The sequence below is a fragment of the Nycticebus coucang genome, chromosome 19 (genome assembly GCF_027406575.1).
Source record: "Nycticebus coucang isolate mNycCou1 chromosome 19, mNycCou1.pri, whole genome shotgun sequence".
Taxonomy (NCBI): Eukaryota; Metazoa; Chordata; class Mammalia; order Primates; family Lorisidae; genus Nycticebus; species Nycticebus coucang.
Genome location: NC_069798.1, coordinates 7,613,490 through 7,635,373, shown reverse-complemented (window position 1 = coordinate 7,635,373; position 21,884 = coordinate 7,613,490). Strand labels below are relative to the sequence as shown.

The 21,884-nt window shown below is 40.4% G+C and overlaps 1 protein-coding gene across 2 annotated transcripts in view; it reads right to left on the bottom strand.

Annotated features, from left to right (window-relative positions):
• Nucleotides 1-10,631: 10,631 nt before the first annotated feature.
• AKAIN1 (A-kinase anchor inhibitor 1) overlaps nt 10,632-21,884 on the bottom strand; it is a 54,805-nt gene continuing 43,552 nt past the window's right edge. For both annotated transcript variants that reach the window (XM_053571630.1, XM_053571631.1), the window contains exon 2: nt 10,632-11,724. In XM_053571630.1, the coding sequence (XP_053427605.1) occupies nt 11,543-11,724 (182 nt within the window). In that variant the 3' untranslated portion in view covers nt 10,632-11,542. The remainder of the gene's footprint in view (nt 11,725-21,884) is intronic.

The following is a 21,884-nucleotide window of genomic DNA, read 5'->3' as shown; positions in this document are numbered from 1 at the left end:
ATAAGAAGACCTAGCCCAGGATTACCCCTGTCCTGGGAAGGCAAGAAAAAATTAAGGAGGGCTAAGGAAAAAAATAGCAAATCAGGTGGACGACAAAAACTCAGGCCTTTAACTACAAGCCTAGGCAAAATGTTTATCCTGTTTATTTCACCAAATGAAGAAACCTGCTAGTGGTCTTGGCCTTTAACACAGCCTTCACAGCATTTTCTTAGTTACTGTGTTAAGACATTTATATTCTACACCTAGTAAATTTCACACATACCCTTGTAAGATGCACCATAGGTGTGGTCCCACCAATTACTCTCCTTCCACTCACCCTCCCCTCTCCCCTCCCCACACTCTCCCCTTTCCCCTTCCTCTTAAGCTATAATTGGGTTATAGCTTTCATATGAAAGCCATAAATTAGTTTCATAGTAGGGCTGAGTACATTGGATACTTGTTCTTCCATTCTTGAGATACTTTACTAAGAAGAATATGTTCCAGCTCCATCCATGTAAACATGAAAGAGGTAAAGTCTCCATCTTTCTTTAAGGCTGCATAATATTACATGGTGTACATACACCATAATTTATTAATCCATTCGTGGATCGATGGGCACTTGGGCTTTTTCCATGACTCAGCAATTATGAATTGGGCTGCAATAAACATTCTGGTACAAATATCTTTGTTATAACGTGATTTTTGGTCTTCTCTATACACCTAGTAGAGGAATTGTAGGATCAAATGGCAGATCTATTTTTTGATCTCTAAGTGTTCTCCAAACATCTTTCCAAAAGGAACGTATTAGTTTGCATTCCCACCAGCAATGTAGAAGTGTTCCCTTTTCTCCACATCCACACCAACATCTCTGGTTTTGGAATTTTGTGATATGGGCTAATCTTACTGGAGTTAGATGATATCTCAAAGTAGTTTTGATTTGCATTTCTCTGATGATTAAGGATGATGAGCATTTCTTCATGTGTCTGGGGGCCATGCACCTGTCTTCTTCAAAGAATCCAGTCCCTTGCCCACCCTGAGATGGGATCACTTGTTCTTTTCTTGCTAACACATTTGAGTTCTCTGAAGGAATACTACCCAACACATTCTATGAAGCAAACATCACCTTGACCACCCCCAAACCAGGAAAAGAGTCAAAAAGATAAGAAAATTATAGACCTATATCACTAATGAATATTGATGGAAAATATTCAACAAGATTGTAACAAACAGAATCCGACAACACATCAAAAAAATTATACACCATGACCAAGTGGATTTTATCCCAGGATCACAATGGCCTTTTCTTTTCTTTTCTTTTCTTTTCTTTTCTTTTCCTTTCCTTTCCTTTCCTTTCCTTTCCTTTCCTTTCCTTTCCTTTCCTTTTCTTTTCTTTCCTTTTCTTTTCCTTCTCTATTTAGCTGATATATCTTTCCCTCCATGGAAATGTTTCTGCTGTCTTTCACCATTTTATATTTTATTCGGCATGTTAGTTTCTACTTTATATTGGAAGCATTTGCATAAATAACATTTTACCTCTCTTTCCCTTCCTACGTCTGAAAACTATCTTGAAACTGATGGTTTTGACACAGTTCCTAATATCATAAGTTCTCAATGAATGTGTATAATAACTTGAACTTTTCTAAACGTGTCCATTCACACTTATTTTCGTGAATGAATCCCCTGAAGAACATTAATGACACACTTTCCCCTCTATGGGGAGCTCAACACAGTTGCTCCTCTCCACTTCTAAATGGTTCTCTCATGTAGGTCAAGGACAAAAGGCCATCTGAGATCTGCAACTAGATCCTTAACCAAGGGATACAGCTTTTAAGAGATTAGGTGGGTGTTGCTTTTGTGGGAAGAAGTATAAATAGAATTGGACTGGAGAAAAATTATATTATCTTGGAATTATTTTTAAGATCAACCTTCCTATGAGTCAGTCCCATGCTCTCATGTGCATGGTATGAGAACACCTAGCCCATGATTACCCCTGTCCTGGGAAGGCAAGAAAAAATAAAGGAGGGTTAAGGAAAAAAATTTGCAAATCAGGTGGACAACAAAAAATTCAGGCCTTTTATGACAAGCCTAGGCAAAATGCTTATCCTGTTTATTTCACCAAATGAAGAAACCCTCTAGTGGTCTTGGCCTTGCTTTCTAGCTAGTATTAGGATGAATTTGCTTAAACAGTTTTCCATTCACTTAATGCTTAGAACTCTACAGGGCCTAATTTAGTGACATGAACCGTTTAATACCAATCGCAGGCCAACACGACTAATAGCAATAATAATACCAATAGAATTGATGTAATGATCCTCTTTCTCCGAAACGATAAAGACCAGGTTTTTTACTGTTACAGAAAAGTAAACATATTTGCTTTGGGACACAAATCTAATTAGTTTTGAACAGATGTTAGCATCCAGAGTGATTTATAATAGTTCATATTATTTCACCTTAAATTAATTTTTCAATAAACCTTTAATTCAGTAAAAATTAAAATAAATTATTTGAAACAAATTAGAATATTAAGCTACTCCAAAGGAAAAACTACTTTACAAAAATGATGGAGGATATTTTTCTTGTGTGGGGCTTTGGTTGGTTGGTTGGTTGGTTGGTTTTTTTAAAACTCTGACTTCATCATTCAGTTCAAATAAAGAATTCTCAGCAAAGAATTCTCTTTGAAGGTCTGGCTGGCAAGTTTCTAGGAAATCATAGTCATATGTCTAAAAAGGTTCAGACATTCATTGTAATTTTCTAGATGCCACAGAATTCCTACCTCTGAAAAAGAACAAAATTCTAAATATCTAGTTTTTATGCAAATTTTCAGTTATCCCTCAGTATATTCAGGGGTTTGGTTCCAGGATTCCCTCATGTACACAAATCCACACATAACTCAAGTCATACAGCTGGTTGTGTGGAACCTGAATATCTGAAAATCAACCCTATGTACTCAGTTTTCACATTTTGTGAATATTGTTTTTGATCTTCATTTGGTTGAAAAACATCAGCACATAAGTGGACCCAGGCAGTTCAAACAGTGTTGTTCCAGGGTCAACTGTTTTTCTGTTAAATATTTATGCACATTGTTCTTACAAAACAGGCCTGCTTTTCATTTAGAACCAAGACCAAAAAGAATTTACTTAATTTCATTTTAAATATGTGTGTTTGGGCTTAGAAAGCAAACACACCCCAGCATACACAAACACACGTGTGCAAGGTACAGGTGTGCACAGGTGCAGGTGTGCAGGTGCACGCATACACAAGGAAACTAAGCCCTCTCTGTATTCATTTGTGTGGGTACACGCATACACATCATTACACTGAGTGGAAAACTTACTCTGGATTCATTTGAGCCCTCTGTCCCTCTTCTTCCTTCTTCCTTTCACCTCTTCCTTTTGTAGTTGGATTTAAAATTATTTAGGGATAATAATGATCAGCAAAAGCTTAGTGGAGGTAGGGAAGGGATTGGTTGGAGCAGTGTTTTTCAACCTTTTTTTATCTCACAGAACACTTGAAACTACAGTTAAACTTCCACAGCACACTTAAATTATGTTGGTCAAAAGAAAAGAATATAGTTACTGTGCTTTAAACTTTGTTCAAAAATAATTTAATTAATGATCTTTAAAATTTTTCAGGGCACAACAGAAGATCCTAAGATCCTCTCCGAGCACGTCAGTGTGCTGCAGTACACCGGTTAAAAATCACTGGTGTAGAAGGAATAGGGTAGGATTTACAGAAAGTTGGATTAAAAAGACAAGAGCTGAAAAGGGTTGATATTTCATAACACTGGGCTCCTTTATGACTCACTTCAAGCGTAATTTTAAATGACTTTGATCCTGAAAAAGTTTTCTTACCACAAACACTGCATCTCAGAAAGCATATCAATGAACTAAGTAGTTTCCAAAGGATGCTTTCAATGATTTTAAAACAGATCAGGATGAGATGGGAGGATTACTTGAGCTCAGGAGTTCAAGACCATCTTGGGCAACAGAGTGAGACCTCCATCTCTGTAATTTTTTTTTTTTTTTATCTAGCCAAGTATGGTGGTTCACGCCTGTATGCTCAGCTATGGAAGAGGCTGAGGCAGGAGGATCTCTTGAGCCCAGGAGTTTGAGGTTGCAGTGAGCTGGGCTGACACCATGGCACTCTAGCCTGAGCAACAGAGTGAGATGCTCTCTAACATACAAAAAACAAAAAAAAAAATTTAAAAAAAATAAACCAAACTGAAAGTTGAATTTCAATTCTCATATTTGATCCCAATATAGTAATGATCTTTATCCCAATAAGATCTTTAACTGGTACAATCCCACTGATACCAACATGTCTACATGGCTTAGATTACTAATTCACAGAATCAGATGATTTCTGCTTTGGGAAGACTATAGCCCAATGCTCCACTGTAGCAGCTAGAAAAAAGAGTGGGAAAATTGCCAGAAGCATCCTTTAAGTAAAGCAGAGTGATGAGGAGTGAATAGGATCTAGGTGCACTGGAATTCCAGATGAGGGAGGGCCTTCCTGAATGAGTTATCACCAGATATTTTCTTATAAGGGGAAGGAAGAGGGGGTCATCACTTATTCTGCATGAAGACTGGAGGCAAATCTATCAGTAAGGATTCTGGCAGTCAGATGGACAGAATGGAAACTTGAAGTATCCACAGTGAAGCCAGTTTCCCCTGAGGACGCTTGTTGAATCCTCACACTACATGTGGGAGGCAGGGAAAACAAGGACTGAATGGCAGAGTAAAATTTCCCATAATCTCGTAATGGTTGGGAAACAAACTCTCTTTAGAAGGATGGGGCCTGCCTGAAACATATGAAGCAATGGGAACTCTTACATATTACTAATAGGAGGATCAATTAATATTACCACAAGGGAAACTTCTTTGGCACAATCTAGTAAATACATATACACTATGACCCAGAAATTCTGCTCCTGGTTTGTATGTAACTCAAGGAAAGTGGCATGTGTCTACCCAAAGATATGTACAAGAATATTTATAGTAGCTTTATTTATTGTAGCCAAAATTGGCAGGAGAGAAACCCTAATATTCAATAGTAGAATAGATAAATAAATGGTGACATATTTATGTAATAGAACACCCAGCAAACAAAACCGACAAATTGCTGCTATTTGCAGTAACATCAGGAAATCTCTCAGACAAAATACTAAAGAAAAAAATACCCACCCACCCCTCGAAGCATATACTGCGTGATTTTGTTTATATGAAGTTCAAAAAAGACAAAGTAAAACTAATGTCTGATTATCTAGGTCAGAATATTGTTTAAGTTTGGCAAAGACATAATGAAATTTGCTGGGTGATAAGGATGTTTGATGTCAACCTGGTAATGCTTATCTTATATTATATAATATAAGATAATTATTATCTTATTATTATTATATGCATATATAAAAAATTATCAACCTGATTACTGAAGCCAAAAATCAATACAAAACACACCAAAAAACCCACAGATCATCTAATTTTAAAATTAGAAAGCTTAGCGATCACCTTAGCCAGCTTGTGGTTTGTTTTTTTTTTCTGTTGAGACAGAGTCTCACTATGTTGCCCTTCGTAGCGTGCTATGGTGTCACAGCCCACAACAACCTCAAACTCTTGGGCTTAAGTGATTCTCTTGCCTCAGCCTCCCAAGTAGCTGAGACTACAGGTGCCCAGCACAACGCCTGGCTAGTTTCCTCCCTGTTACATCTCAGTTCTTTAGATCTATAAGTTGCATGGCCTGGCAGTCATCTCTCCTCCACTTCCCCTCAGTAGAGCAGCCTCCAGTGCCTGCTCATGTGATGTTCATGTGGGCCCAACAGAATTGAGATAAATCAATCTCAAAACAGCAAAGATATCCGTCATGAGATTAAAATGCACAACACATCTAATTTCAGAGTCATTTACTTTGGTGACTGTTTTTGAAAGATACCAGCTACTGCTCAGTATCTCTTGGATTGAGTCTGCAGAAAGGCTGATCCAATTTTCCTGTAACAAGACACCAATCTTCAGCAACCACTATTTTCTCTTACAGGAAGTATGTCATGTGGAAGCTCATCCTAAGAAACACCAACAGGAAAGTAGAGAGGAGAGGGAGAAGGCGAGGGCCCTGCACACCTGAGACTCCACCAGGCGGCAACCACTGCGGGACTGTGGAACACGCCGGGGAGTTGGCCCACCTGCGGGGCAAGATGTCTGGGGTATTTAGCCACCATCTCCTGTCCACCACTATTGAAGGGCTTTCCCGAGGCCTTAGCTCCCTGGTAATTTTGGCTTGTCCCTCATGTAAGCTGAACATACAACTACAGCTAGAGCAGACTCACAGGCCAAAAGTGACGGCTATTTATAGCAAGAAGCCATCTGTGAATAGGGAAATGGCAACAGCTTTGGCTGCCCATGTAAGTTAATTAGTGGAGCATTCATGCACAGTATGTAAAAGCATCGATTCTTAGACACAAGTGTGAGGTGTATCGTGACAGCAGAAATCAGCTAAGGAAAGAATAATAACTTGCTTTTAAAACGGAAAAGCACTATAGGAGAAAAGTGATTCTGTTCTTTTATTACTTAGATCTGTAGCCTAAGTCTAAGGATCAAAGGAATTACTTTTCTCAGTGGAAAAATCTCTCTGGGTCTTCACATGCAACCTAAGTCCTGTCAGCTTCAGAAGAAAAATAAGAGAACGGTGGGTCATGCATGGTGTCAGGAATTATTCCAGTGGAAAGGGACACAATAAAAATAGATGAGGGCTCTCCAGAAAGTATCCAGCCACTGTTGATACTATTTTTCATGTTACATGACTACATGACTGGCACTTTTAAGCAGTCCTTGTACAGACATTATACTTAATTTTTTTTAATTTAATAAAAGACAGTATGTGAAAACTAAAAAAAAAAAAATTGTTAAACATTAAGTAATTCTTTCTTTATCATACGATATTGTTCTCTAACACATTCCCCTAAGGTTAAGAAGACAAATTTTGAAATCTAATAAGGGGTGGGCATCCTTGAAAGTTTATAAACTAGATGGTTAAACTGGAGATCAGATACATTCTCTCTTTAAAAGACGAAGTCCTTTATCATGATGTCATTTCTCTTGCCCACCTCCTGATTTTTGTTAGTTATATTTTATGCTGTCAATTTATGCACTTATTTTTAGCTATAATGTTCACAGTTATGTAATATTCACTTTATGTTTAAGTGAAGACACTGCTCTTAACCGGTCCTTTTGCCCCAGACTCTCCATTCTTAAAGTCTTCATTCATGTTTTAGTCAGTTAAAGTTCCTAGTCAAGAAGATTTTTCACAAGTGACCGTGAGTACAGGTAACATTTTAAGTTATTTTTTATACTTGCCTTTCTTCTTAAGTGACATCTTTACTGGGAATAATATCCGACAGAAAGCTTGTTTCCTAAGATAAGGAAGAAGACAAAGATGGCCTATTCACCCCTTTTGTTCAACATAGTATTGGGTATTTGACTAGAGCAAAGAGAAAAGAAAAACAGAGCATTCAAGTTAGAAAAGAAAAAGTAAAATTGTCCCTCTTTATGGACGACTTGATCCTATTAGGGAGAAAACCCTGAAGGATCCCTGATAAAACTGCTAGAACAAATAAGTGAAGGCAGCAGCAAAGTTGCAGCGCACAAAATCAAGACACAAAGATCAGCTGTATTTCTCTATACAAGCATTGAACAATCTGGTAAGAAAATCAAAAGAATAATTTCAGCCAGGCAAAATAATGGATGCTATAGTCCCATGATCAGGAAGCTGAGGCATGAGAATTGCTTGAGTTTGACACTGTTGTGAGTAGCCACGGCATTCCAGCCTGGGCTGAGACTATGTCTCCATGAAATACTAACTCACCACCTGCTCCCCAGACCCTGGCGTCCACCATTTCTGTCTCTGTGAATTGATTACTATAGGGATCTCCTGTGAATGGAATCATTGATATTTGTTCTTTTGTGTTGGGCTTGTGTTTGTTTCTTTGAGATGGAGTCTCACTCTGTTGCCCTTTGTAAAGAGCAATGGCATCATCGTAGCTCACTGCAGCCTCAAACCTTACCTTACACTTTCCTTTCTTCAGAGCTCCTTTATAGCCTTTTCTCCCTTATGTTAGGGTATTAAATGCTGCTATGAAGTGATTTGATGCCAGCCTGAAAATTTACCTTTGTAAATGACTTGCTCTTGGCCCAGAGATTCCAAGAATTTTTTCTTTATTCTGGAAGTATTGTTTTTGAGCATTTGGGGTTTTTTGTTTGGTTTGGGTTTTTCTTTTTTGGAGACATTCTGTCACCCTGGACAGAGTGCCATGGCGTCATCACAGCCCACAGCAACCTCAAACTTCTGGGCTCAAGTGATCCTCCCACCAGCCTCCTAATTACCTGAAACTACAGGCTTGTGCCACAACCCTGGGCTCAACTGTTAGTCTTTACATCTGTTTGGGTACTATAGTTAAATGTTTTTTCAGGGATTTTATTCCCTACTGTATTTTATTAGATTAGCTATTAAAGTCAATAAATTAAAAGGTTCCTCTTAATTAAAAGGTTCCTCTTTTTTTTTTGAGTTGAAACTTTAGAACAGCCTTGATAATGGTCACTTATTCATCTCTGAAGAACAAAAATTCAATGATTATTTTTAAATAATTGGTTTATTTCTTTGGAACCTGAAATCCCACTGTAAGGGAAGATTAAGCAGCTAAAAAAGAAAATGAACGGAAGGGAGGGAGGGAGGGAGGAAGCCTAGGAACTAGCTAGTTGTTTCTGTCTCAATTAACAATGCTATTTTCCCTGGATAGATGATGTTTGTAGCAAAACAAAGGAACACAAAGGGATTTCTTTCTTTAGTTTCACCCCAAGGGCAGGCAAAGCAAAAGAAAAACAACTGAACACACTGAGATGGGAAGCCCATGTCTGTAGCGAATCAGGAAGACAAAGGATATTAAATAAATGTTCCCTCTTATTCTGAAACCAAAAGCTGTATGCTGGTTTATGATAATAACCAAGCGGAAACCCACCTGAATCTATGCCAAAGGAATTTCTATAGGCCCACTGTAAAACCTAGTAACTTTACCTTTATACTGAGAAAGATTCGATGCATGTATCAGGGCTCTACTACTGAGGGTTCCTTAACTTCCTTTTGTCCTTCTGAGAATTCAGCAGTATCTATGTTCCTTGCTGTAGACTTTTCATCTCAGAAAGATTATGACAGACACTTGATCTTCCAGATCCAACTGCTTTTACTCACTTTCCCACTCCATCCAGAGTACCCACCATCCCATGGCTTCCTCAGACAATCACATTGAAAGAGCCATTAAAGAAGCACTTCCCAGGAGGCACCTGTGGCTCAAAGGAGTAGGGCGCCAGCCACATATGCCGGAGGTGGCGGGTTCAAGACCAGCCCTGGCCAAAAACTGAAAAAAAAAAAGAAGCACTTCCCAGGTCATGACATCTAAGGGTTTGTGAACAGCCTGGTGTTGCCTTAGAAAGATGAGACCCACATACAAAATGATCCAAACTGCAGGGTGTAGACAATTTTGCTTAAAATGACAACATATTTCAAAGTTGGATACATTTTATTTATAAATAACATTTAGGTACATAGGTTAATAAGATGTCCAAATTTATTAGCACAAACACACCTAGAGCAAAGGACAGAGTGTTTCTATCTTTCTGCCATATGACAGCAAAAACTAAGGCTGATTATATCCAGACTTCTCAGTAGACAGTTCCAGATCCCTTGCAGACTACAAGCATGTTTATTTTCATATTTGTAGGTGCTCCTGAATAATTTTCCTACATGCCTTTTTTTCCACTCTCTGTGCTATCTGATTATATAGCATTCATAATATGATTTTCTATCAACTTAAACTCATTCTTTAGTTGGAATGAGTTCTGCTAAAAAATAATTTGTACATAAACAATATTTAAATGTTAAACCCTTCTGCTTCCTTCCCACCCATTCTCCCTGTGAATTTATTCCATGAGTGCACTGTAGGGGATAGTCTAACACACTGGATGAGACTTTTTTTTTTTTCATTCATCTATCTGCTATTGTCTAAGTATCCATTCTGAAAACTGTAACCTACTGAAATGTGAAAATTATATCTTAATATCAGTCACACTTTTTATGCTAGTCATTCGCTTTTTAAAAAAATAATCAAATGTATCCATTAATACTTGAAAACCAAAAATGGTCTAACCAAGGTCAAATTCTTCCTCTGTCCCCAGTAGCACCACCAACTCACTGAGTGAAGCCCAGGAAATGGGACTCTGGCAACTCCAAAAAGATCTGCATTATCAGCACAGGAGTGAAGCAGGGAGCTGTCCCACTGCTGGAGAGACAGCCCTGTAACTGCATTAGCAGCTGTCACTTTCTTGTTCCCACTGTCTTTTCCTACTTCACAGAGCTGAAAAAATGCTTTTCCCCCTTTAGGTGTTAATTCATTCCTAACCTGTGTGGTTTGTATGATCTCAGAAACAATTCTAATTTATGAATGGGAAAAGCAAGTAAGGTACTAGTGCATTTACAGAGCCAGGTGATGACCCAGCATGTAAGGCTTCAGAATTCCTTCCAAGGGCTGCACCGGTATTCAGACCCGAGTGTAAGTATCTCGGGGGGGGGGGGGGGGCGCAGCAATTTAAGGAATCTACAGTTTTAGTTGTTCTTCACCAGGTTGCTAAAGAATTGAGTCCGGGGCAACTAGCACATGCAGGCTCACCTGTCCTATTTTATTTAATCTTGACCTGGGAAGAGACAGCCATAGTATCCCAGAGGATTTCCGCACAGGGTTTACCCACTAGTTTTCAAATAATACAGAGAATTGTGATTAAAGGGGTGCATTTTTGAGAAGCCTAAACTCCTCCTTTTTAAAAAGTAATATAAAAATAAGCCTTGGGGGTGGCGCCTGTGGCTCAAAGGAGTAGGGCACCAGCCCCATTTGCCAGAGGTGGTGTGTTCAAACCACTCCAGCCCCATTTGCCAGAGGTGGCGTGTTCAAACCCAGCCCCGGCCGGAAAAAAAAAAACAAAACTGCAAATAAATAAATAAATAAGTCTTAGTAAGACCCTGTGGGATGTGGTCTTAGAGTCTGCCTTTGCTTAATTTGATCTTGGATGGGAACCCACTTCATAAAAGCTTTCAAGTCCATATTTGAAAGTGGCCAAAACTCCATTCCCTCACCTTCCAGCATGTCTGTTTAAAATATTACAAGGAACACAATACTGTACTCGGTAATTCAGGAAGGGGAAAAAGCTTGTTCAATTCACCAAAAGAATGCATAAAAGGCAGAAGTAACTAAAGAAGACCAAGAATTCCTCTTTTAATTAAAGAACTTTACAAACAACCCGGGTGAACACGACCTTTGCGTTACAGTGTCCCTTTTGGCCCGCGACGTTCCAGAGCGCTGCATCCGTGCGGGGTCGCGACAGCGCTTCCTGCTGGGGCTCGGGAGTTCCTTCTACCACTGGGCGCCGATGACACTTTGGTTGGCTTTGCTGGCGACATTTTGGCGACGCATCCTATGCTACGAGGAAGGCTGGAAACCAAGCGTGTGACAAGAGCCAAACCCAGCGCGTTACTTCTTCTCCTGCTTCTTGGTTACGTCGCCCACGCCCCGCTGGACGCCGCCCCGGGCGCGCTCCTGGCCCCGGCCCTCCCGGGACACCTGCCGCACCGCGCGCAGGACCGCATCCTGCACGATCTGCCTGCTGGCGTTCTGCAGCCTCGCCTCTTCGGGCTCATTTCCAGGTTTCTCACCTAGCCACAAACATGAAAGGAAGGAGAAAAGAGGAGAAATTAATTTCAGGAACCATGACAGGATGGGTGGGGGTGAAAGGTGGGAGGGAAGGGTGAGGCTGTGAGAAGGCGCCCATCGGCCCAGTTAACTAGGAGGAGGGCGCTGGACTGGAACACGCCGGTGCCCTGTGTGTCCCTGGGGACAGTCCCAGGATACCCCGTGGATAGCCAAATCCACGGATGCTCCAGTCTCTGATATAAAATGCTGTAGTGTCTGCATACACCCTACATATGTCCTCTTGTATACGTTAAATCATTAGTATTACGCCACCTTCTAGGCGTGGCTGCGGAGAAAGGAAAAGCTCAGCTTTGAGGGCAACACTCAGCATCTGCACCAGTTCTGCACCATGTACTCTTAGGCTTTTATGTCTTGGATAAAATAACTCCTTTTTGTTCAATCCCTCATTAATCAGATTTCATGTTACTTACAGCCAAGTGTGCCTGGCATAGATAGGGAACCCCAGTGACCTCATGATCCCCAAGTCTATGGCGCCAACTCTGCTTCTGTCAATGGCCTCACAGCCCAACCTGCCCTTCCTCGGAAGCTGTCCCCTGTGATCCAGGACAGGGGGTGGGACCCTGTCTCCAATAAAGGACCATATAGTACCTATTCGAGGCTTGGGGCCACCTGAACTCTGAAACAAGTACTAGACTCTGCTGTTGTAGCATGAAATCAGCCATAGATGAAACCACGTGTGCAGCTTTGTTCCAATAAATCTCTATAAAAATAGACTGTAGGGGGCGGCGCCTGTGGCTCAGTCGGTGGGGCGCCGGCCCCATATACCGAGGGTGGCGGGTTCAAACCCGGCCCCGGCCAAACTGCAACCAAAAAATAGCCGGGCGTTGTGGCGGGTGCCTGTAGTCCCAGCTACTCGGGAGGCTGAGGCAAGAGAATCACTTAAGCCCAGGAGTTGGAGGTTGCTGTGAGCTGTGTGAGCCACAGCACTCTACCGAGGGCCAGAAAGTGAGACTCTGTCTCTACAAAAAAAAAAAAAAAAAATAGACTGTAGGCCAGATTTGGCCTGTGGACCAGTCCGCCAACCCCTGATCTAGACTGACAGCAGTTTTCTAATTAGAAAGCAAAGCAGTCTACCTAACACTGATTCTTCCCTTTCTTCCTTACTTAAAAACAAAATCTTAATTTTATTTGAGCACCTATGTAATTAGGTACGACTAAGTTCTGACCAATGAGGTAGAAGTTGAAGTTCATTTAGTGAAAATTCTGGAAAAAAGAGCTTAAAAAGAAAAGGTCAGATTAAGGCCTTTTGCCCTCTCCTCATCCTATTACCTGACTGATGGTTATCATTCCAGGGCTCTCTGCAGCCTTGAGGGAATCTTTAGGATAGAAACCATTTACAGGGATTTTGTAAGAAAAAGTAGGAGCCTGAGATCCCAGTGACCAAGATACCATAAGGTTATTTCTCAGCCATCCACCTTCAGACCCCTTTCATGTCAGAAAAAATAATACATCTTTCTTAAGTCAACTTCCATTTAGAGTTTTCATTTATTACTGGGAAAACTTAATATGAACATATGCATGGTAGAGTGACCACGAATGTGACATTTGATTAAAGCACAATCTTGAGACATTAAACTCCACCTGCAAATTTCACCTGCTTCATATGGTGATAAACGGAATGGGCATCATTATGCATTCAAAACCATCTTTTACATATTTTCTTTCTTCAAATCTGCTGCTACCATGAAAATGTGCTTAAAATTGAAGAAGAGGGTTGATGCATTAACAACAGAACTTGTACATTCATGAGAAAAACGTAAAAGAATATTTAGTCATTCTGGAAGACCAGACAGCTCTTATCCCTTTAGACATAATTGTCATGTATTTAGCATTTTTTATCCATCCACTGAGGGATATACAATCTAGTGAACAAAGCAAGATAAACCTATTTAGAACAAAGAACAATATTTTTTAAAGCAGGATAAAATGAACATCTCCATCAAGCCCAGCAGAGAGTGTGTCCCAAAGGCATGACATGCAAGCGACTGAAACTTGAAAGTGGCAGAGAAGAATACTTTGAATATTTTCTGTGGAAATAGTGAATAGTATTGAACATTAATATTAACAGACACTAGAGGGCAGTACTTGTGGCCAGCCCCATATACCAGAGGTGGTGGGTTCGAACCCGGCCCTGGCCAAAATCTGCAAAAAAATGACACTCAAGTGTCATTAAGAGTATGTGTTTTGAGCCACTTGTGGGCTTTCAAGTCCCTTCTGCCACTTATAGCCATGCAATCTTGGGCAAGGTATGTCACCGCCCCCTCCCACCCCCCCAAGCCTGTTTGCACATCCGTGAAATGAGCAAATGGTACCTATTTAGTTGGTTGCTAGAGAATTAAGTGACATAACACGAAGTCAGCACTCCAGGCGTCTCCTGCCATGTAGTAAGTACTTTGTGTTTGTCTGTCGTTGTGTGTTAGGGAATAGACTCGACTGCTCAATGGAGAAACTCAAAATCAGGCCAGCTCCCACAGACAGAGGTATTCATCACCCTCTCAAGTAACGGTGCAGAGCTACGCCAGGGTGGGGGCGGCTCTGCTCTGCGGGTTATCTGAGGACTCCACTCCTTCCAACTACTGCTCTGCCATTTCCTACATTACCCTTATCTGCACAAATGATGCTGGCCAACCCATACCTCACCTGAGGCTGAAAGAAAAACAGGAAAGAGAAGGCAAGTCATTTCCTTTTAAAGAATTCTCATAGAAGTTGCAAACATTACTCTGCTCACATTCCTTTGTGGCCACCCTTGACTATGAGGAAGGCTAGGAAATATGGTCATAAGCTGGGCAGTCATAAGTATCCTGCTAAAACTCGGGGATGTTCTAATGCTGAAATGAACAAGCAGTTAAAGATTTTTCAAAACTTTCATGCAAGGGTCAAGGCTGCATTGAAGGAGAGTGTAGTATACACATACACTTGGAGCAGATCAAATCTGAAATTCAGGGGCTTCTGTCTACTATCACTATACAGCTTAAGTGTGTGGGGAAAAAAAAAAAATCAAAAGGTTCATGCTTGCTCTTAGAAAGAGTGTCTTAGCCAAACTCCAAAATGTCTCTGTTTTTCTGTCATTGGATGGAGAAAGGAAGAATCTAGGGATAAGAGTAGTTAAACTTTTTTAAGTTTTAACTTTTTCTACTTTGTTATTATTATTATTTCTTTTTTTTTTAATTAAACCATAGCTGTGTACATTAATGCAATCATGGGGCACCATACACTGGTTTTATATATAATTTGAAATATTTTCATCAAACTGGTTAACATAGCCTTCATGGCATTTTCTTAGTTATTTTCTTAAGACGTTTATATTCTACATTTAGTAAGTTTCACATGTATCCTTGTAAGATGCACCGGAGTTGTGGTCCCACCAGTTACCCTCCCTCCCCTCTCTTTCCCCTTTGCCCATATTCTTGGGGCTATAATTGGGTTATAGCTTTCACATGAAAGCTATAAATTGGCTTCATAGTAGGGCTGAGTACATTGGATACTTTTTCTTCCATTCTTGAGATACTTTGCTAAAAAGAATATGTTCCAGCTCCATCCATGTAAACATGAAAGGGCTAAAGTCTCCATCTTTCTTTAAGGCTGCATAATATTCCATGGTTTCTTTAATAACAGAAAGAGAAGAAAGAAAGTCTACTCTAAATTTGGAAGTGGTCTGATATTTGAGCTTAATTATCACATTCTCATCCATCCATTAGGAAGATCCATTGATTTAAAAAGTCAAAGACAGCACATGCCAGACTGTGTCTGGAGGGCCCTTTGGTGATTGACATGGGTGGTTTAACCAACTTCCCTAAATAAAGGAGTTTCACCTTCACTGTCCTCATTATCACTTTGCTCTGGGTCATCCTGCAGTGGAGAATGAGGGACAAGGGGCAGCAACTTCTGGAGCTTATGAAGAGAGGAATGAAGACAAGAGAAAAGAAAAAGAAAAAAAAGTTATACAAACCACAAATACATACTCCTGTGTTAGGCTGTTTGTCACGCAAGGTCTTCTGTGACCTTGCCATAGTGGGGGAGGAGGGAGCCATGACATGGGGATGCAAGTGTCACACCCAAATGCCATGGAAATATTTACCTGAGCCACATTAACAATTCATAAATCAAAGAAAATCAGCATAGCTTCAGGTATCACCTTACCCGGGTTATTCTCCACCATGCAAGGGCCCCAGCACTCCATCAGCTGCCACCAACTAACCACCTCGCCTGTTCTTCTTGGAGTCTCCCTAACTGCGCGGCATTCACCTACTCCTGTTTTTGTTTATTCATGGTGTGTAGTGCTTCGTGACTCCTATACTGCCTTCTTCTTTTTTAATGTTTAACTTTTTCTACTCTGTTATTATTATTATTTCTTTTTGAGACAGAGCCTCACTGTATTGCCCAGGCTAGAGGGCTATGACCTTATAGCTCACAGCAACCTCAAACTTGGGCTCAAGTGATCCTCTTGCCTCAGCCTCCCAAGTAGCTGGGACTACAGGCACCTGCCACAATATCTGCTTAGTTTTTCTAGTTTTAGTAGAGATGGAGTCTCGTTCTTGCTCAGGCTGGTCTCAAATTCCCAAGCTCAGGCAATCCACCTGCCTTGGCCTCCCAGAGTGCTGGGATTACAGGTGTGAGCCACCACGCCCCTCCCATACACTACATTCTCTCTGAGGGCGTTCCAGCCAAGGTTCTGCTTCCAACTGGCCCTTGCCATATATCATCAGTTGAAATTCCTGAGAGAGTACCCAGTAGACTCAGCATATCACCATTGTCCCAATAAAGCAGCAGTTTCATACGAGGGTACTCCTTAGGCCACACCTTGGATCTTTTGGCTTATTCTGACCCAATTAGCTGTGGCTGAAGTCAGATTAAGAGGTGAAAACACAGCTACTTAGGAGGAAGGAGCCACCCAACCTCTTGCTTTGGGCAGAGCAGACAGTGGCATATTTTTTTCCTTTTTAAAACTTTCAGATTGGGTGGCGCCTGTGGCTCAGTGAGTAGGGCACCGGCCCCATATATCAAGGGTGGCGGGTTCAAACCCAGCCCCTGCTGAACTGCAGCCAAAAAATAGCCGGGCGTTGTGGCTGGCGCCTGTGGTCCCAGCTGCTGGGGAGGCTGAGGCAGGAGAATCGCGGAGGCCCAAGAGCTGGAGGTTGCTGTGAGTCCTGTGATGTCATGGCACTCTACCGAGGGCGGTAAAGTGAGACTCTGTCTCTACAAAAAAAAATAAAAATAAAAAATAAAAAAAATAAAACTTTCAGATTACTCTGAGGGTACAAACGAAAGCACATGTAGTGAGAATAAGATGGAGTCTGTTTTAGGTCCTAAATGGCCTTCACCTCCTGTCTCTCATTCTCATTTTTTGGTAAATTTAGCTCCCAACCTAATGATGCCCATCTTGCAGTAGATTAGTAAATTAACTTTTGAATTGGAAATGTTGTAATAGATTGTCACTGAGTTGTGATGTTTATTATTTAAACTAAGAATTAATGTAGTCTTTACTGTGAACCATTGTGTATAAAACTGTGATTTTGGAAATGGAAGAATAGAACAGTCTTAGAGAGGCTGCTTTCACTGTGTTCCAGAATTGCCGGCCTACTGACCAAGTTTGGTGGACCTATCCCAGTCTCTGCATATTGGCTGACAGTGACAAGTGGCCAGAGCCTCTTCGTCTCGTAATGCAAATGATTAAGTTACAATGTGTGCATTTGTTAGGTAAGGCCCCTGTCATACTTGTGCACATCACTCAGGTGTGCCATATCCCTTTACATTGTCTCCATTAGGAGAGAACACACCAGCCCTCCCCACCTCTCTCCCCAACTTAAATTAAATTGAGTTTTCTCCTTTTTTGTTTTGTTTTGTTTTATTTTGTTTTTGTCTATCATCCTGTGTAGAGTGCTATGGTGTCATAGCTCACAACAACCTTGAATTCCAGGGTTCAAGCAGTCCTCTTGTCTCCCAAGTAGCAGGGACTATGGCACCTGCCCCAGGACTTGGCTAGTTTTTCTATTTTTAGTAGAGACGGGGTCTCGCTCTTGCTCAGGCTGGCCTTGAACTCCTGAGCTCAGGCAATCTACCCGATTCAGCCTCCTAGAGTGCTACAATTACAGGTGTGAGCCACTGTGCCCAGCCTCATTGTACCCTTTTTCCTTCTGGGTAATGCCATCTGCAGACCTCCCCTTCTCTCCACAGAGCCATACTGAGTGAAGACTGGTACCTTGCAGACATATCCCTGGCCTGAGTTTTTCTCTTGTGTGGGTCTGTATTAGTTTACTGGCTTCATATTAGTACTGGATGGATATTCACATTGGATACTTGCTTTTCATTCTTGTGATACTTTACTAAAGAGAATGTTCTCCCACTCTATCCAGGTTAGTACAAAAGATGTAAAGTCTCCATCTTTTTTATGGTAGAATAATAATATTCCATGGTATACTTATACCATAGTTAATTAATCCATTTGTGGGTTGGTGGTCACTTAAATTGATTCCACATCTTGGCAATTGTAAATTGAGCTGCAATAAATAATCTAGTGCATTTGTCCTTATGATAAAATTGTTTTTTTCTGGGTAGATACCTAGTAATGGGATTGCAGGATCAAATGGAAGGTCCATTTTGACTTCTTTGAGGACTCTCCATACTTCTTTGCAAAAAGGCTATATTAGCTTGCAGTCCCACCAGCAGTGTAAACGTGTTCCATTCTCTCCACATCCACACCAGCATCTGCAGCTTTGGAACTTTGGGATGTGGGCTAATCTCACTGCAGTTCGATGATATCTCAGGGAGGTTTTGATGTTCATTTCTCTGATAATTAGGGATGATGAGTATTTTTTCATATAACACAATACCCTTCATAGTAGCTTCAAAAAAATGAAATACCTGGAAATATATTTAACAAAGGAGGAGAAGGAATCTCTACAGAGAGAATTATGAAACCCTGAGAAAACCATGCTTTTAGCTGGGAAGAATCAATATTGTCAAAATGGCTATACTGCCTAAAGCATTCTACAGATTTAATTCAGTCTGCATTAAAAAATTAACATCATACTTTGAAGTATGGAACCAGAAAAAAAAAACCACATTGTCAAGGCAATTTTTAGTAATAAAAACAAAGCCATAGATGTCACTCTACCAGACTTTAGGCTATATTACAAGTCCACAGTGATCAAAACCATGGTATTGGCACAAAAATAGTCACATAGATAGACAGAACATAATAGAAAACCTAGAGATTAAAACAGCCTCTTATCATCATCTGATCTTTGATAAAACAGACAAAAGCATCCACTGGGGAAAAGAATCCCTACGCAATAAATGGTGCTGGGAGAGCTGGGTAACCACGTGTAAAATTCTGAAAGTGGACCTGCACTTTCAGTATTACAAAAATTGATTCACAATGGATAAAAGATTTAAATCTAAGACACAAAATGATAAAAATCCTAGCAAAAAGCATGGGAAAACTAATGATACCCCATCTGTCACTGGGCAAGAGACACGAATAGAACCTTTTCTGAAGAAGATAGACGAAAGCACATATTTTACTTTATCCAAAATCATACCTACTGGAACTCCTATGGGATTCATTTGAAAAGACAAGTTATTTGTGAAATTCTTGGTGGAGGCTAGAAATTTACCCCAATTGAGAGAAGGCAGAAGACAGAGCCAGCCACAGAAATCCTCCAAAGCACACCATTGACTTACATGCTTTTAATTTACTTTAGTGCAGTGAATCACCTACACATCGTAAGTGGCCCACTGCCTAGTTTTAAATGATGCAAACATCCTCCAGACTAATTATCATTTACAACATCAATTTTATATTTCACAAAAGATGAGGAATTGATTTAATTAGGTTTAAACTTGTAGATGCCCAATATAGATACACTGAAGTCAAGAACATGATGTTACTAAATTTGTCTTCAATGTCTTTCCATCTAGAATCATTACTTGCCTTCCCCCACCCCCAGGCATCCATATGGTCTTGTTTCTTGGTGACCACTGGCCCTATAGACCATAGTAAGCTTTATAGCTCCCACACCCCTCAAGTACTTCCTATTCAATATCCCATTCTCACAGACTCTGGTAGAAGGTGCCTAAGGGACTCAATTATAATATGATTAATAATTGGTCTTAATTTATTCTGTATATCCATTACAATTGTGCCTCCATAGTTAGAGCCTCCTGATAAAAATTTGTATCACTATTCCCCCCAAGAACCTAAGTGCCATTTACCTCTATTACATTAACCCTATTATATTACATTGTGGTGGGTTTTGGAAAAGGTGAGTGTTCCATTTTGAAGCAGAATCCTGGTAGTGATTTTTCCCTAGATCATATAGTGGAGTTGGTATGGTAAACAGTGTCTGTATCTCTCATCTCACAACACTGGGTCATTAAATATTCAAATTAAAGAAGTCCCTATTAGGGCAGCACTCTATCACCACAGCTATGTTCTCTCTAATACCCAGAACTGCTGAGGGTAACCATGGAGCACATTTTTTATCTTCCACTCTGATTCCTTGAGACTGTAAAAACAGTATGATCATTAATCAATGACAAGTATATTGAGCACCGAGAACTAATTCTAGCCCCTTTAATAATGAAATGATAGTCTTTTTTCTAGATCTCTTACTATAGGAATTTTCCATAGAGAACAAGATGTTGGATCTCACTCATCTATGCCAACTGCTAATGAAGCCAGCCTGGCTACCCTACATTGCTCCCAAACAAGCAAAGTTGTGTGGGTGCTCAGCAAAGGAAATTCATAGACACTGAGTTTCCAGCTTGTTGCTAACCCCACTGAACTATGCTATTCCCCATGTACTATATCAAAATCAGAAGCATTTTAGATAAATTTAAGATGAAGAAGATAAGACAGGTATCAGAAAAGGAAGGAAACTTTCAGGTCATTTTTGAGTGGTGCCCCAGTATTACTACTACCACCCCTATCAAATCAAGTGTGGAGAATTAAGAATCACCCCTGACTACCTACAACGGCTAGACACATTATTTCAGAGTATAGCAAGCTACTCTTACTATATGGAGTTCTTTATTATGATTTCCTATAGAACAAAGTGTAATGAATCAGAAAGATATTTATGGAGTACCTACATGCATGATACCACAGCCAGTAACATATGCCACTACACCAAAATGTATCATTCATGCAAGTATTCATTCATAAGAGGATTACAGACCACTCACTATATGACAAGCCATGGCTGGGTATTTGAAATTGAAATGTCGAGCAGAACAATCATGGTTCCTGTCCTATTTGAGCTTATAATCTTGTAGAAGAGTAAGGTGTTAATTAAATAATCAAACAGATTTGTAACAGTGAGCTATGACATATGCTATGAAAGGCACATACCACAAAGGGAACTGATTTAGTCTGGGGTGAGAGAAGGAGGCCCAGACAGAAGGATTAGGATTAACCAATAAGAGGAAGGTGGGAGGAGCAGAAGGGAAGAATGTGCCAGGCAGGAAGATCCAACCCTGAGTGTAGAGTCTCCTACGTGAATGATAAGAACAAAAGCAGGTCTCCTGAGGCACTGAAGTCATACTAAGTACATAGCACCCACCGGGGAGGGAAGACAGATGATGATACTCAAGAAAGGAAGTCAGCCCAGGCAGTGCAGGTCCTGGAAGGCAAGGAAGCATTCAGGTCTTTTACTTAGAAAAAAACCAGTGTGTGTCCTCAAATCTGTGTCAGTGAGTATAGCTGGAGAAGTCTGAGTTACATAACCAAGGTGGGAAAATGAAGGATTTGGAGCAGGCCTTGATAGACAGTTGGAATTGGGAAAGGCCATGGGGGAAAGAAAAGGAATTTTTGTTCTGGCCTCAGAGGACAGGGCAGACACCTGGCTATCTCACTAATGGGTCATAGAAATCATTTTTACCTGGAAAAACTACTGAATTATTTTAGAACTTAGCTTATATTACTGGGTTGCAATTCCTTAAGGAATCTATAAAGAATAGTGCTAATATAACTCGTAAAGATTCTTAGCTTGCTCAGCTATTTAAAAAAAAAAAAAAGCCTTGGAAAAGGCAATTTTAATCTCAGAATCAAATTTGAGAACCCTAGCCAAGAAAAATAAAGTTTATTTAACAGGGAATGGGA